General features: G+C 43.2%; 1 protein-coding gene across 3 annotated transcripts in view; it reads left to right on the forward strand.

Moving 5' to 3' along the window:
* Nucleotides 1-749: 749 nt before the first annotated feature.
* The window catches only part of SESN3 (sestrin 3), a 44,629-nt gene continuing 31,656 nt past the window's right edge, over nucleotides 750-13,722 (forward strand). The window contains exon 1 of one of the 3 annotated variants that reach the window (XM_015626132.3): nucleotides 750-935. In XM_015626132.3, the coding sequence (XP_015481618.1) occupies nucleotides 834-935 (102 nt within the window). In that variant the 5' untranslated portion in view covers nucleotides 750-833. Of the gene's footprint in view, nucleotides 936-7,925; nucleotides 8,059-13,722 lie in introns of those variants that run through there. The other 2 variants (XM_015626126.3, XM_015626139.3) reach the window with 2 other exon arrangements.

Genomic DNA, 13,722 nt, shown 5'->3' on the forward strand with positions numbered 1-13,722 from the left:
AAACACACACTCACACACACACACACACACACAGACAGACACACACAGACACACACAGAGACAGACACACACACGCTCTCGCATGCGTGCTCCCAACTTCCCTCAGAGCAAACACCTCATCCCGCTCCGCCTGGCAGCAGCGCAGCCGTGTCCCTGCATGTGCAAGCCGCAGCTCTGGCAGGGAGAGCAGCTCGCCCCCCGCCCCTGAACCGGGCTATCTCGAGAGGATGAGGATGGCGAGGGCCGGGGTCTGTCCCCGGGGTGGCAGGGGCTGGGGTGGGGGGCTGAGGCCCAGGCATCTGATCACGGCGGAGGCCCCAGGCGGGACCCCCGGGGACGCTCTAGGGGGGAGCGGGAGCGGCCCAGGGGAGCCGCGGCCGCCGGGACCCCGGCCCTGGGGGCGGGGCCTCTGCGCCTGCTTTGCATGGAGCTCATCCTATTGGCCAGAGAAAGGCACGCGCCGAGGCGCCGGCCCCGCCCCTCTCTGCCCAAGGCTGCCCAGAGACGCCACCGGCCCCGCCCCTCCGCGGAGCTGACCCCGCCCCTCACCCCGCCCCCTCCCGCAGGCTGCCCGGAGATGGGAGCCGGAGCGGGCGCTGCCCATTGGCCGGCGGTGGGCGGCCCGCCGCGATTGGCCGGCGGCGGCGGCGGCGGGCGGGGCGGGCGGCGCGGATTGGCGGGGCCCGCGGGGGTGTGCGCGGGGGGCGGCGGCGCGGAGCGGGCGCTGGGGCCGCGGCCGGGGATGGGGGCGGCCGGCGGTGCGGGCAGCTGAGCGGCGCGGAGCGTCCTGGGCCTCCCCGTCCCGCCCGGCCGTCGCCGCCATCCCCACCACCATGAACCGCCTCGGCTCCGGACCCGTGGGCAGCGCCGCCGCCGCTGCCGCCGCCGCCGGGCAGTACCGGGTGTGCGGCAATTGCCGGAAGGTGCCGAGACAGGTATCGGGGGGCGCCCGCACAGAGGCGACGGGAGCCGCGGGAGAGGCTTGTGGGGGGTGTTGGGGGAGCGAGGGGCAGCGGGACAGAGACTTGGCGGGTGGGACACGAACGGCCACAGTGGCGTGAGCAGATGGAAATGGGCAATAGGGCAGCCGTGGGGCGGAGGGAGGCGGTGGGGTGGGGGCTTTCCAGGAGGTGAGTGCCTGGGGAGTACGGGCTGGGCGGTGGTAGAGGGGTGCAGGGCGAGGGGAACCCAGGGGGTGCCGAGGGGTGCCAAGTCCCGCGCCCCCATCGCCCCTGTCCCCCCTTGGGACGGCTGTCATTTTCCCTTGTCCCAGGCTGCCCCCGCATCCCGAGGGTTGGGGGGCACTCGGCCGCCCCGATGGCGTCGGGGCGCGGGGCTTGACTTGGGGCCGTGCTTATAAAGTTTAATATCCACATATTTCACCGGCGAAATTCGTCGCCGCGATCTCCGTCAAGTCTTTGTGCGGGCGGGGGAGTCTGAGATCAGAGCTTTAAAAATGTAAGAAAAGCAGCAAAGAATTGCCAGCCCCCCGCCCCCCAAGTCCGCCAGACCACATCCCTGCAGTGCCCGGCCGCTTCCCGGCGGATCCCCCGTGCCCACGGAGGGGTGCGGCGGCTGCACCCCCTGCTCCCGACATCTGCCTCACGGGGAGCATTAGTGGAGGTGCTTTTTGTTTGTCCAGTGCAAATGAATTAAAATTGCTGAGCTGTTCAAATGCGCTGAGTCTCCGAGCGCTCAAGATGAACGCGATGCCGGTTTTGGTTTTATTTTAATTCAATCTCTCCCAACACATTTTGCTCCAGGTCGGTTCTTGCAAATGCTAAGAAAGCCTGTAAGTCAATGAGCTCAAATATTTGCGCTCTTTGTCCAAAAACTGTTTTTCTTCCTCTGTGGGTCAGGCCAAGTGCCAATCAAAGTTGTTTTTCAAGCCTCTCTTCCCTGCAGTAGGACTGCTTTTTTCTTTCTTCCTTTTTTTTTTTTTTTTTAGGGTTTGGTTTTTGGAAAGGAGGTGTGTATTTAGGGGAGGGGGAGGAGAAACGTTAAAAATCGGGCAGAGAGAGAAGCAGATCTTAAAAATCGTGTTTCTTGAATATTTTAATGGAAACAAAATCTTATTAAATGTGCATGCTTGGTATGTGCAGTTATTTTTTCCATAAACTCTTGGATCATATTACAGTTGATACTTGGTGCTCAGCTCTTAGCTCAGCTTGCGAGAAATGTAATGGATCAGAGAAGCACACATCAGCAGAGTCTGACTTTTAACCATTTCATTGCAGGACCAAATCCCTTCTTGGCTTTAGCTTGCTACTGTTCCCACTTTAAGAAAAAACAAGTATTTAAAACAGAGAAGTTCTGCAGGGTTAAAGCCTGAAACAGCTTCAGACTTGACATATGTCTAAAGACATACAAATTAACCAGTGCCAAATATGTCTGTAGAACAAGCAGGGAGGGAGCTTGCTTTGTTCTGCCAAATAATCAAAATGTTTTGTTGACAAATAAAGTGGTGCTTGGCAGCACTTGTAGATCTAAAATTAAATTTAAGTTACTGATTTTTTTTGAAGCCATATTCCCATCCTGCTGGGTAAGACTTTTTTTGTATACCTCTTCAATATCAGTGGGAGGTAGGTGGGGACAGGGTTAGATGGTACTTTTCTGGTAACGGGAAACTTGGTGGATTTGATTTATTGTTGTATTTTTATTTTATTTTAAAGTAGTTTAGGGATGGTGGTGAAACATAGGAACACATTTGGGTCTGTTGAGGAAGGCAACTTAATGCTGCTCTGCTTTGGCTGTGGTCATTTCAGCCATACAAAATTGGGGAAGAATGAAGAAACCAAGTGACAGCCCATGAAACCCTCTTGAAACACAGGTGATCTGTGCTTTCAGTGGTGGTACTGGGACATCATCGTTCCATCTCTGTTGTAGGCTAGACAATAAAAATAGAAGTGCAAAGCTTCTGACTGTATATGTCATTATTAAAAAGTTGATGTAATAAAAATCACTGTAAATTTTAACCTTTTGCACCTCATTGACAAGCATGCAAGTAGAAAACATGGGGGGGGGAAAAAAAACCAAAAAAACCACTTGATAAAAACAAGATGCAAATTGAACCTGAGTCTCAGAGTAATAATCTTCAGATACGTGCTGCCTCATCTGTTCTTTTGATGGTAGTGGTTTTTGTTTTTGTTTTTGTTTTTAATGTTCATGTGATAATATACTGGAAAATATGATTGTCCTTGGAACATGTTGAATCTCTTCTGCCCTCCTCCGTTTTAAGTCTTTATTTGAAATCATTTGAATGCTCACTGTTTAAGTAGAGCTGTTGTCAAAATCATAAGGGGTAAAGCTTTCAACTCAGTGGCATATAATGAAATTTGAAATAGTCTAGCAGGTTTTGGATTCTCATGGGTGAGAAGGTAAGTTTATCTTTCAGCTGGGAAATAGGAAAAGCTAGTTGCAGCATTTTATGCTTCATCTGATTTCAGATTAATCAAAGTTATGTTTTGTTATGGAAAGTTCTATGAGGGCAGCACTGAGAATCTTGCTAAGGATTCATGGGTTGAATTTGCCTATGAAGAAGGTTTCTCCTATTAAAAGGACACAATTTCCAGTTGGGTTTATTGTTATGGTACTCTTTAGATAATCAGATCTACTTGCAGAACAATTGTTGCTAATCAGAAGGGCTTAGACAGTCACAGATGCAACAACTGCATCATTATTTGACTTAGGAGAAAACAAAAAAAGTAATAGGTGATGCTGTCTTGGGTTTGCTGAGTGAGCTTGTTGAACAGACAACCAAGGCTAATGCTTTTAATCAGTTAAAAATAAATGTGAGAATGCCCAAAACAAGATGAGTAGCTCTGGTTCATGGGATGGATGGGGAGCCTCTGTAACAAAACTGTGGCATACCAGTGGGGAAAAGTGCTTAACAGGACATAGGAGTGCTGTTGCCAGGTCTTTCCTAGAGTTGGCTGAGAATTGCTGCCACTTCAGTAACCAGGACAGCTCCAGCTCTCCCCTTTGAAAATGCAACATGTAGGGGAGTCCCTGGGCAGGGGAGCTCCAGGATGTTATCCTGGAGCCTGATGGAAACCCAGGGTTCTGCTGCCTAAACAAAATCAATATCCCAAGCAAAAAAGAATATTATATAGGAGGAGCTCAGTATTTCTTTGGATAAATAACTGCTTCAGGAAGGCTTTTAGGAATAAGCAAAAAGGGATAGAAAAATTCTGATACGTAAAAAAATGTAGGAACAGAGAGGATTTGCCAACTGTTCAAGTTTGGTTGCAAATTGCAAAGCATATGAAGTAAAAGGTTCTTTTACATGTACATACAAGTTGGTAGGAGGGAAAAGTACAAACATGGTTCCAGGATTAAATATTTGGTTTGTGTTAGATTTCAATGAGGGAGATGGAAGGGCAGTGGCAAGATGGGTGATGGGGGAGTGTGATTTAAAAACAGCCTTCAGTGTTGGCAAGGTGGAAGGACCCGGCTTGGCTGATCCTCCTGGCTTGAGCCAGTGTCTGTGCTGGAGTGAAACATAAAGGCATATGAAATTCAGGACTTTCCTGGTATTTATAGATCTACCCATCCAGGGTGATCATGTGAGAGGGGAAATACCCATAAAAATGATGGGCATAATTTGCTCCTCACCCTCCCGTGCCTGTCTCCTTCTTTAGTACAACTCTCAATACTGTACAAAGTTACTAAAGCAAATATGAAAAAAATATGTATGACATTATATCACCAGCAGTAGGTCATACTAGACTAATGTAGTGGTCTTCTATTGATAAGACAGCTGCTAGAGTGTCCTCTTCCAAAAGCTTTGGACTAAAACTGCACTGTAGTCATTAAACATCTGAAGTAACATCAAGGGTTGAATTTGACACTGCAAGTCAATGCAAAATAAATGCTTGTACTTACTAACGTCAAATACTCTATATAACAAAAAGTTTAACTATGTTTGAAAGCTACTTGGGCAAATTCATAACAGAAAAATGAAACAGCACACGTAAATATGAAATAGCATCACCTCTCAGTATAATTTCTGTATGCGTTCCTGGCTGTGACATGTATCCTATTGTCCCCTGGCAGTGACGGGTTACTGGGCAGGAGGGACCTTTGATCTGACACAGTTTGTCTATTTTTCTGTTACTGTTACTTACAGTGATTGGGAACTGATGAGAACGGGAATTATGGTGGGCCATGCTGAAAGGAGAAATCACTGTGCTGAGAGGACAACACAAGTGATAAACGTTGTTGGTCCAGGGGGAGAAGGACATTTCATGGAGAGCTGGGAGATCTTGAGCACTGGCATAGTTAAAGTGGTGTGAAATGTGAGAGTTACAGGCTTGGCTGTTTGCTGCAGATTACTTTTTATAAGAACAGCTCCTTGGAAGGAGCAGGGAGAAGGATGTCGATTCAGGAGGACCAGCACCTTACTGTCACCCTGCAGGGCTGGGGTGTTGAAGAGGAGGGAAGCTGGGAAGGATAGACCCTAATTAAACAGGCACAGAGGGGAGCTGGCTGGGTGCAGGAAGAAAGGGCGTACTGGTTTTGCAGAAGGAAGCAAAAAATTTTTTTTTTTAATCCAGCAGAAACAAAGGCTGAGAGAGGATATGATCAGTGTCTATAAATACATCTCATGGTAAGAGCAAGTGAGGAGAAATGAGCTCAAGAGTAGATGGATGTAATATGGTCATAAATACATTTAGGCTGGAAAATTGAAGTGTCCACAGGTATGAGGATCTGGAAGAGTTTGTTCTAGGTCTGATGCTGCCAAAAAAAGCACCAGCTTTTAAGATAGAAGAATGTGTGAATGTCATTAAATGATGCCCTGCTTACAATAGCACTAGCCTAAGCTCAGGGAGTTGAAATCATATCCAAAAAAAAAGAAAGAAAAAGACACACTTTCATTCACATTATTGTTCTGTGTGGGTGAGTGAGAAAGTAGCCCAAAAGTGAACCAAAAATAGTTTAATGTCAGGTCTCATAAGCCTGTGTAAGCTAAAATATGTGTGTCACTGTGAGTCATGAAGATGCATGGAGATGCTGTTACCTGCACTGTAAAAATCAAGAGGCTTTTCAAGGATATCTCAGCTATTTTGAGGGAAGTAACCTGGTTCAATCTATTCTGAGTATAGGCAAATCAAAGTTTCTATGCCTTTGCTTGGAAAACACGCTGGGTTTTCCACAGTGCAGCATCTCTTTTTTTTGTTGCTGTTGAGTTGCTTAGTCTGGTTGGCTTTGGAAATCTCATCAACAAACCTTGGCTGTCACAGAGAATCTTAATTTGTAAAATCAAATTATGTCTTCTACAGTTTGATGCCTCTTAATAATAATCTCCCTTTACATTGTAAGGGATGTGAGGAGCTGCCTGGATGGCTTTAAATCTCCAGTGTGTTTTTTCCTAAAGGATTTCTCAAAATTATTTGCAAAGTCTGTCATGAAAAATCAACTCTGTTTGCATTGGTTCTAATTTTAGCAACATTCTGTTGTGTAAAACATTGTGTCTGCCTTCAGTGTTTGTGTCTTCCAGTCCCCTGGAGCACTGGTGAAACATGGTGAAACCAGCTCAGGTCACTCCTCCAACTAATCCTACATGCACAGCTGAACGGACAAGATGGAATTTTTAGGATCCAAAAATGTAAAGCTATAGACCAATAGCAACAAACCAAACTTTTGAAGGCAGTTGAAGTTGACACCAACAGGCCCCTCACTCTCATAATTCATTCTTTCTTTTTCTTTTTTTTTTTGAAAGATTTGATAAAAAACTCCCAACAAACTAAGAACACGGTTCTTTCCTGTGAAATAAATGCAGTGAAAATCCAGAGTTGACTGGTTACTTTCCTTCCCCATCCTCAGGAGTGTTTCAGTGATTTGTATCTTTTCAGAATCTGATCCATTTAACTGATGGTTCTCCCATCCCCTGTGTAGAGTGTTGATGTTCTGAAATCAAAGGGCAGTATTGCTCTTTGTACATGTATGCTGGTCCTGAGGCTGCCTGGGTTCTCCTATTTTTGCCTTAAAAACTTGTGTTTTCCTAGTTTTACTGGCTGAAAATGAGATGGCAGAACTATTAAATTTTCATTAGACCTGTAATGAGAGTGGCATGAGTGAAATGAACCTCTGGTGCATGACGCTGTTTTGCAATGAAAAGCTGTAAGAGTGGCCTTGTAGCAACCATGCTCATTTAGAATAGTCATTCTATCTAAAAAATCAAAAGCAAAAACACAGTCTTCCCTGAATTACAGGGAGGGAATGAAGGTAAGAAAGGAGAGAAAGTGGGCAGGAGGATTTTCTTCAAAAGAAACTTTGAGGTTTAGTGTTGGGAGTGGGTTAGCCAAGTGTGGAGGTTGTCCTCTGCTAAGACTTACTTCTGCTGGTGGGAGTGGAGCATTGCATTAGCCAAATCACAGGCTGTGGTTTGGAGATGTGGACTCTGTGAACATTTGCTTTAAATTTATGCATATTACTTAATTAGGGCTTCAAATCTCACATCTCTTTAAATGGCAGTGTTTTGAAATCTGAAAAAAACAATATGGTTCATTAAGCATCCTTGGTTTTAACTCTCTCCCACATTGGTGAGGGAGCTGGTAATACTCATTTAGTTCTTTATTTGAACCATTTTTTTCTGGCTAGGGAGATTTGAGAGAGAGAAGATAGTGGTATAATTCTCCCCTGGCTGTGCATAGCTGGGGTCTGGAGATTTTATTATCAGATTTCCATTTGCAGGGCTGGAGAATAATGAGGGATCTCAAGCATAGTTTGCGTGTCCGGGCTGAATATTGGCTTTTGTCTAAGTGGGTCAGGATGGGCCAGGGGGAAATGGGGCATTTTCCATAGAAAAGAAATTTGAATTGTCAGGAGGGAGACCTCAGTTAATGAGAAATTGCACCTCATCATCTTTGGAAAAACCTGTATGGAAATAATTTATGCTGTTTAATTTCTCTGTTCTTTGCAGGTGTTCCTGTTTGTATGCAGAGGTGCTTCCCATTGTTGTCTCTGCAGCCCAGCCTGGTAGTCTTTGTGCTCTGAGTAGAAGCTATAGGGAACGTAATGCAGATGAGTCAAATTGTGAAATGCCATTACAGGGAGGTAGGGATACTCTCCACAAACAAATTTTTTTCTGATTGTTTGCCTATCAGTCAGTCCATGAAACATATTACAGATAGTTCAAGAAATTTTATGCTGTTCTTGGTATGCCATCCTGGGCAGACCAGTGTTACTGATAATAGGGGAGGCCATGACCAAGGGGTATTAATTTTAAATGTCTTTCTTAATCACTAGTTTTAAATTTTTATTATAGGATGCTTCTTGCATATCAAACATTAGATAACTATCACTTGGGGCAAAATACTGGTATAGATGGTAGTTAATAGTATGTGTTTATGAAGTTGGAAAACTATTTTGTTCCTGTTACAGACCATATCAACCACTGATTTATTCGAATGTCTTCATTCTCGCATCTTTCTTAAATTGAGAGGAAGGTGTTTGAAGCATGGGTTTTTTTTCTTGTAGGGCATAATCTTTGTGGCAGTCATGGACTTCAGTTAGGGAGAGGATGGACTGGGTGTAAGTGATGGTGCTCAGGGTAAGAGACCGAAGTCTGTTCTTAATCTAAGAAGATATCTTAATTCTTTCTTGAATGTGCCTGGTTACCTGAAGTAGGCTAAGATAAATAAACAGATAAAACCTCCTGATTAAACACCTTTTGTTGCTGTTAATGACTCATATTACTCTTAAGGTAAGCACTTTGTTTTGTTAGACTAGCAGTGGATTTCTAATGCATACTGAGCTCAGCCCCCAACTTTTTGAACTTGGTAATAGTGTGAGGCTACCTGCAGTCCCCTTCCTCAGGGGATCAGGTGGTAAAAAATAATAATTGAGTGGAATATGAAGTATTCCTGGCTTCATATGTTGGGAGTAGGCTGGAACAGAAGTAATAAGACTTTATCACAAGGGAATATGTCATGGCCAGTGTGTGGACCACCCTTTGGCTGTGGTTTAGGTCTTCCAACATACACAAATGTTAGGTTAATGTGTATGAAAGCCAGGAGGGATCGCATTCATAAGAATTCTTTGGAGTCATAGATCTCTGTTTCCTCTGCGAGTGCAAAAGACATTTGGAAGAAAAGTAAAAGGTAACTTGCAAATCAAGTTTTCATCTATTCAAAATGAGCAATAAAGTCGTAAATACAGTCAATATGTCTCAATTGTTGCAGTTCGGAAAAAAAGTGTAATTTTGTTTCTGTTTTAAAGCATATTAAATTACGAATCAGTTTTGTTGTGAAACTGAAGAGAAATGTAAATTCTTTCAGAGTCATTTGACACCTTATAGGATAGATTAAAATTGTTCCTTAGAAAGGAGGAATGGTTGCAAGAATGACTCCTCACTTAACATTTTCAAATAAAAAATTCATGCTTCTGAGCAATTGCACATAACGTCAGTAAAACAAAGTTATTTTCATGACAGTGAGAGGAATATAAGCTGTCTTGGTGTAAACCATTCTAGAGCAGTACACAGCTGCTTACTCAAAATCATCATTTATTTGTCTCTGGGCAGTTTATTATTGCATTGGATTTGCTCTGGCTGATACTAACAAAACAATTGAAAGCTAGCATATGCTCTCTCCTCCATATGAATTCTGCAGTTAAAGACTGTTTAATAAGACAGTGTCTTAACAGTGTTGAACCTAATTTAATAGCACATGCTTGTAAATATGTTTAATATCTCCTGCTGCAGTGTGTGGTAAAGGGAATATAGTTACATTATTGTCTAAATGTATCTGGAGGGGTTTTGGCCATATGGTTCTAAATCTGTTTTAAAGTAATTATGCCTATTAACTAAAAAAATAAAAAATATTCCCCTCTGAGTTGATTGACATTCCTCTCAGTAAAGCACCCTCATTGCTGATTAGAGGTGTGGAAATAGTAATTTGTTCTAGCATTTAGAAATTTGATTAGACCTCTAATGAAATGGAGCGCCTACATGCTGTCTAAATATTCTACCTGACACCAGCTGGATCTCATCCAGTGTGGAAGAACACTTGAAATGTTGCTTTACTACAATATGTTTTGTGTCTTGAAGTCAACGTGCTGCCTGCATGCAAATACCCACTGGCTATTCAGCAGGCAGAGCAAACCTTGTGCTTCCCTGGAAATCAGCATCAGGATGTGATTATTCCAGTGAGCACTGATTGCCTGACTGCAATATCTGGCTTAGAGTTAGAAAATTAAGGCAGCTATTTATAGAGAAGCACCCATACTACTAACTCTGTAAGCTGGACTTCAGGTGGTTGTGCACATGTGTTCTACACAAGCTAATGTGTATATGAGGTAGAAACATGCTGAAGTTCCCAATTTGTCCCTGTTGTTGTCTAGTAATAAGGTGACAACAACACACTATAAATAAGAATTTAAAGTTGAAGCACCACATTTCTCTCCCCATTATGAACTGGCTGGGTCAGTCGCCTCCAAAAGGTGAGTGCAACACCCATTTCACCCATTGCAGTGGCAGCTGTTTGAGCACCCATGTTTTTTAAGTCCTCTTTAACTCAGTTGCAGCCATTTTCACTCTAGACCACTTTGGGTAGAAAACCCTAAATGGGGACTCTGTGGTGGAAATTAACAGTCCCTAGTAGGGAGTACATACCAAAATAGTTTAGGAGCACTTGAGGTGCTTGGTGTTCATTAGCCAACAGTTCATTTTGACTGGTTGCCTTCTCCCTATGAAATACAGAAGAAAGGCTCTAATGCATCTCACTAGAATCAGACATGGCCTTTTGTGTTCTTTCTTGTGTTTTGTTTTTTGGTTTGTTTTTTTTTTCAGTTCTGTTTCTTTACCATATTTAATATTTCTACATTTTGCAGTTGCCGCATTTAAACAAATGCAGTGAAAGGGTTGAACCAGAAAAACTCCTGGCTAGATTATACCATATTAATGCTTCAGAAAATATTTTGATCTTCTTTTCCCTCCAGAAAACCCAATCAAACTGTTCAATTACATTAATATTTTAAATTTTGTGTTACTGGGGAAAGATTGGATGAGGCAGTAACATTGGGGGTTATTCAAGTAGAATCTGCTTTGAAATGAGTGACTTTTATTCCAGCAATTTAAAACTTGTCTCGCTTCTGTGCTGGTGCTTGACAAGTAGTTAGGAGGAAAGGTGTGTTGGTTGAAAAGGTGAACTTAATGTAATTAAAGGTTGAAGGAGCCTGCAGCCAGCATTGTTGTTCTTCAGAAGAAATGGAGCTTGGTGTCTCTTCCACCAGGGCAGAGGCCAAGTGGAAGGAAAGCAGGCTGCAGCCATGGAGGGTGTGCTGGAAACATCTTTCACACATGGCTTAGAAAAGCAAGAGGGGAATCGAGGTGGAAGCAGGGTCTCCCTCCATGCCCCTGCTCCTTAGGCCACTTATGCAAAAGGTATTAGATAAAGGTATTTACTTGACCTATTTATCCAACAGAAACTTGCCATACAAGCAAAAGCAGTTTGACTATCCAGTGCTGTTGCTGTTTTGTATGGGACACTCCTTTGAGTTAAGCTGTGCCTCATGAATACATAGAGGCAGCATCCAGCCATCCAAAATTATTAATTTGTCTTGTTTGAGAAGGTAGGTCTATGGCGTCAGTTCTTGTTTCACAGAAAAGTTGGACAAAAAATTGCATGGTCACATCTCATATAGAGGTAAGGCTGGTGCAAGTAAAGCTGTGAATGGGTCTCTTAGGAGCGGGGCTTGCTCTGTTGAAAAGGTCTCAGTTTGGGTTTGGTGACTTCATTAAGAAAAAGGGCAAGTCAACTGGCGGGCAATGGAGAACCTTATTAGGCAGTGTGTGTTAATCACTCTTCCATAGCTACAGAAGTATTTATTCAAGCAGGGTATAAAATAAGTGAGCTTGTTATTTATTTGTTACTTTCTGGTTGTTGCTTTTTTTTTTTTTTTTTTTTTTTTTTCCAAAACAGTACAAAACTTCTGTTTGCAATCCAAACAAAGCCTGTTCTGATTTTTTTTTTTTTTTTTTTTTTTTAGAGTTGTTAAATCACCAAACTGTAGTGAAAGCTCTTTCAGTAAAAGTGTAGGCAGTACTCTGAGGAAAACAGTAGCACCTGCCAGCAGAGGCTGGAGGTAAATCTGAACTTCTGTCAATCTGCTGCCCTGAGTGGCTGGAGAGAGCAGGAGTAGCTGATCTCTGGACAAGTCCTGTATTTACATGCAATAAATCTTCTCTAACAGTTAGGAATCTTCATTTTTGAAAATCAGCATATCTTTTAAGCTCCGTCATGAAAATACATTTGTATCTTAGGTCTTTGCTGCCACCAGCTCAGCTACATTAAGTCAGTGTGTTTTGGAGATTGTATCTCTCTAATGACTCACTTTGGTAAGATGTAGCTTAAGATGCAAAATGTTCTTAAAAAAACAAGAAGAAAGGGGAAGAAGAAACTGCCTGACTGCAAGAATTCTTATGGTTATTCCAGCAAGTCAGTGGCTTGTGAATGTGCTACTGAGATGGTGCCTTTTCCCTGTCTGTCTCTTACCCAGACTTTCCCAGACTAATCAAATGTAAAACAGCGTGTCAGCTCCCTGCTCATTGTAAAACAGTCTCCTGCCTTTGCAAACAAGACTCCTTGGAGAAATCATTTGTTCTAATTGAGTGACTATTTTTGGATTTCCTATCGGGTGAAAAATCAAAAGGGCTCACCCATGGTTTTCCATCTGTGGCCCTAGCACCTGTAAGATTCTTCTGGACTTCCTTCAGGGAGACTGTGTAAGAAGACTTGCTTCAGTAAACTCAGAGGCATGGGGTGGGTGCCACCTCCTTCTGAAAAATGCTTACAAGTCAACTAATCAAAAGAGGCTTAAACTCCTGGCTTAGACAGCAAGGCGCTTGCTCTTGGAAATTGTACCTTTAGGCTAGAGGTAAAGCGTGTTAGTCAGGGAGATTTTATTTTTGTCTGGCACATTCTCTCTGTTTGAGTCATCAGCCAAAGAAAGATGGCAAAAAAAAGGTGCTTCTCTTAAAGCAGGAGGATATTGCTCCTTTTGGATGTCCAGGAGGGCTATCCCTTCCCAGGCGGAGTGAGGAGAACAGCATCAGGGTGCCTTACATTATTTGAACTGTTGCAAAGATGGTCAGTGATCATCAGTTGTACATAAGCATATGTCCAAGAAACTTGTGCCAAGGGGGCTTCTCATTTTCTTTTAAAAACTTTTCAATGGATTAACTTAAAATTTTAAGGAACATCAGCCACAAATTTTGCTATAAATTAGAAACCTTTTAACTGGCTCATGTTTTAATATTTTGATGTTGTCTTGAATGTTAATGCAAATGGCTTAGTTAAAGTTCTTCATGGTGAGGTAGCATAGCCAATATGTGCTTATATTTCTTCAGTACCATCTATCTAAACAAACTGAAATGTAATGTACTTCAGATTCTGAGGTAAATTATTTGATACCACCTGTGCTGAACAGGCAGTGTAGGAATGTGCTCACCCAGGCACTAAGGAGCTGCGTAACATGGCCTGCATCATCTACACTGGATTAGCACCATGCTTATTTCTGTAATGGTCTGGTTTAGCTAAAATGCCTCCTTGCTTGGGGGGTGCCTATTCCTATCTCTATTAGAAAATAGGTTCTGTTTTTTAATAGGACTTAGAGTAAGCAGTATTTTTCAACCAATCTGTTGCAGATATACGACAGCATTAGGGCAGATACAATGGGTCAGATTGAAACTCAGATTCCAGGGAAGCTAAGGGAAGATAT

Source organism: Parus major, chromosome 1 (assembly GCF_001522545.3).
Source record: "Parus major isolate Abel chromosome 1, Parus_major1.1, whole genome shotgun sequence".
Taxonomy (NCBI): domain Eukaryota; kingdom Metazoa; phylum Chordata; class Aves; order Passeriformes; family Paridae; genus Parus; species Parus major.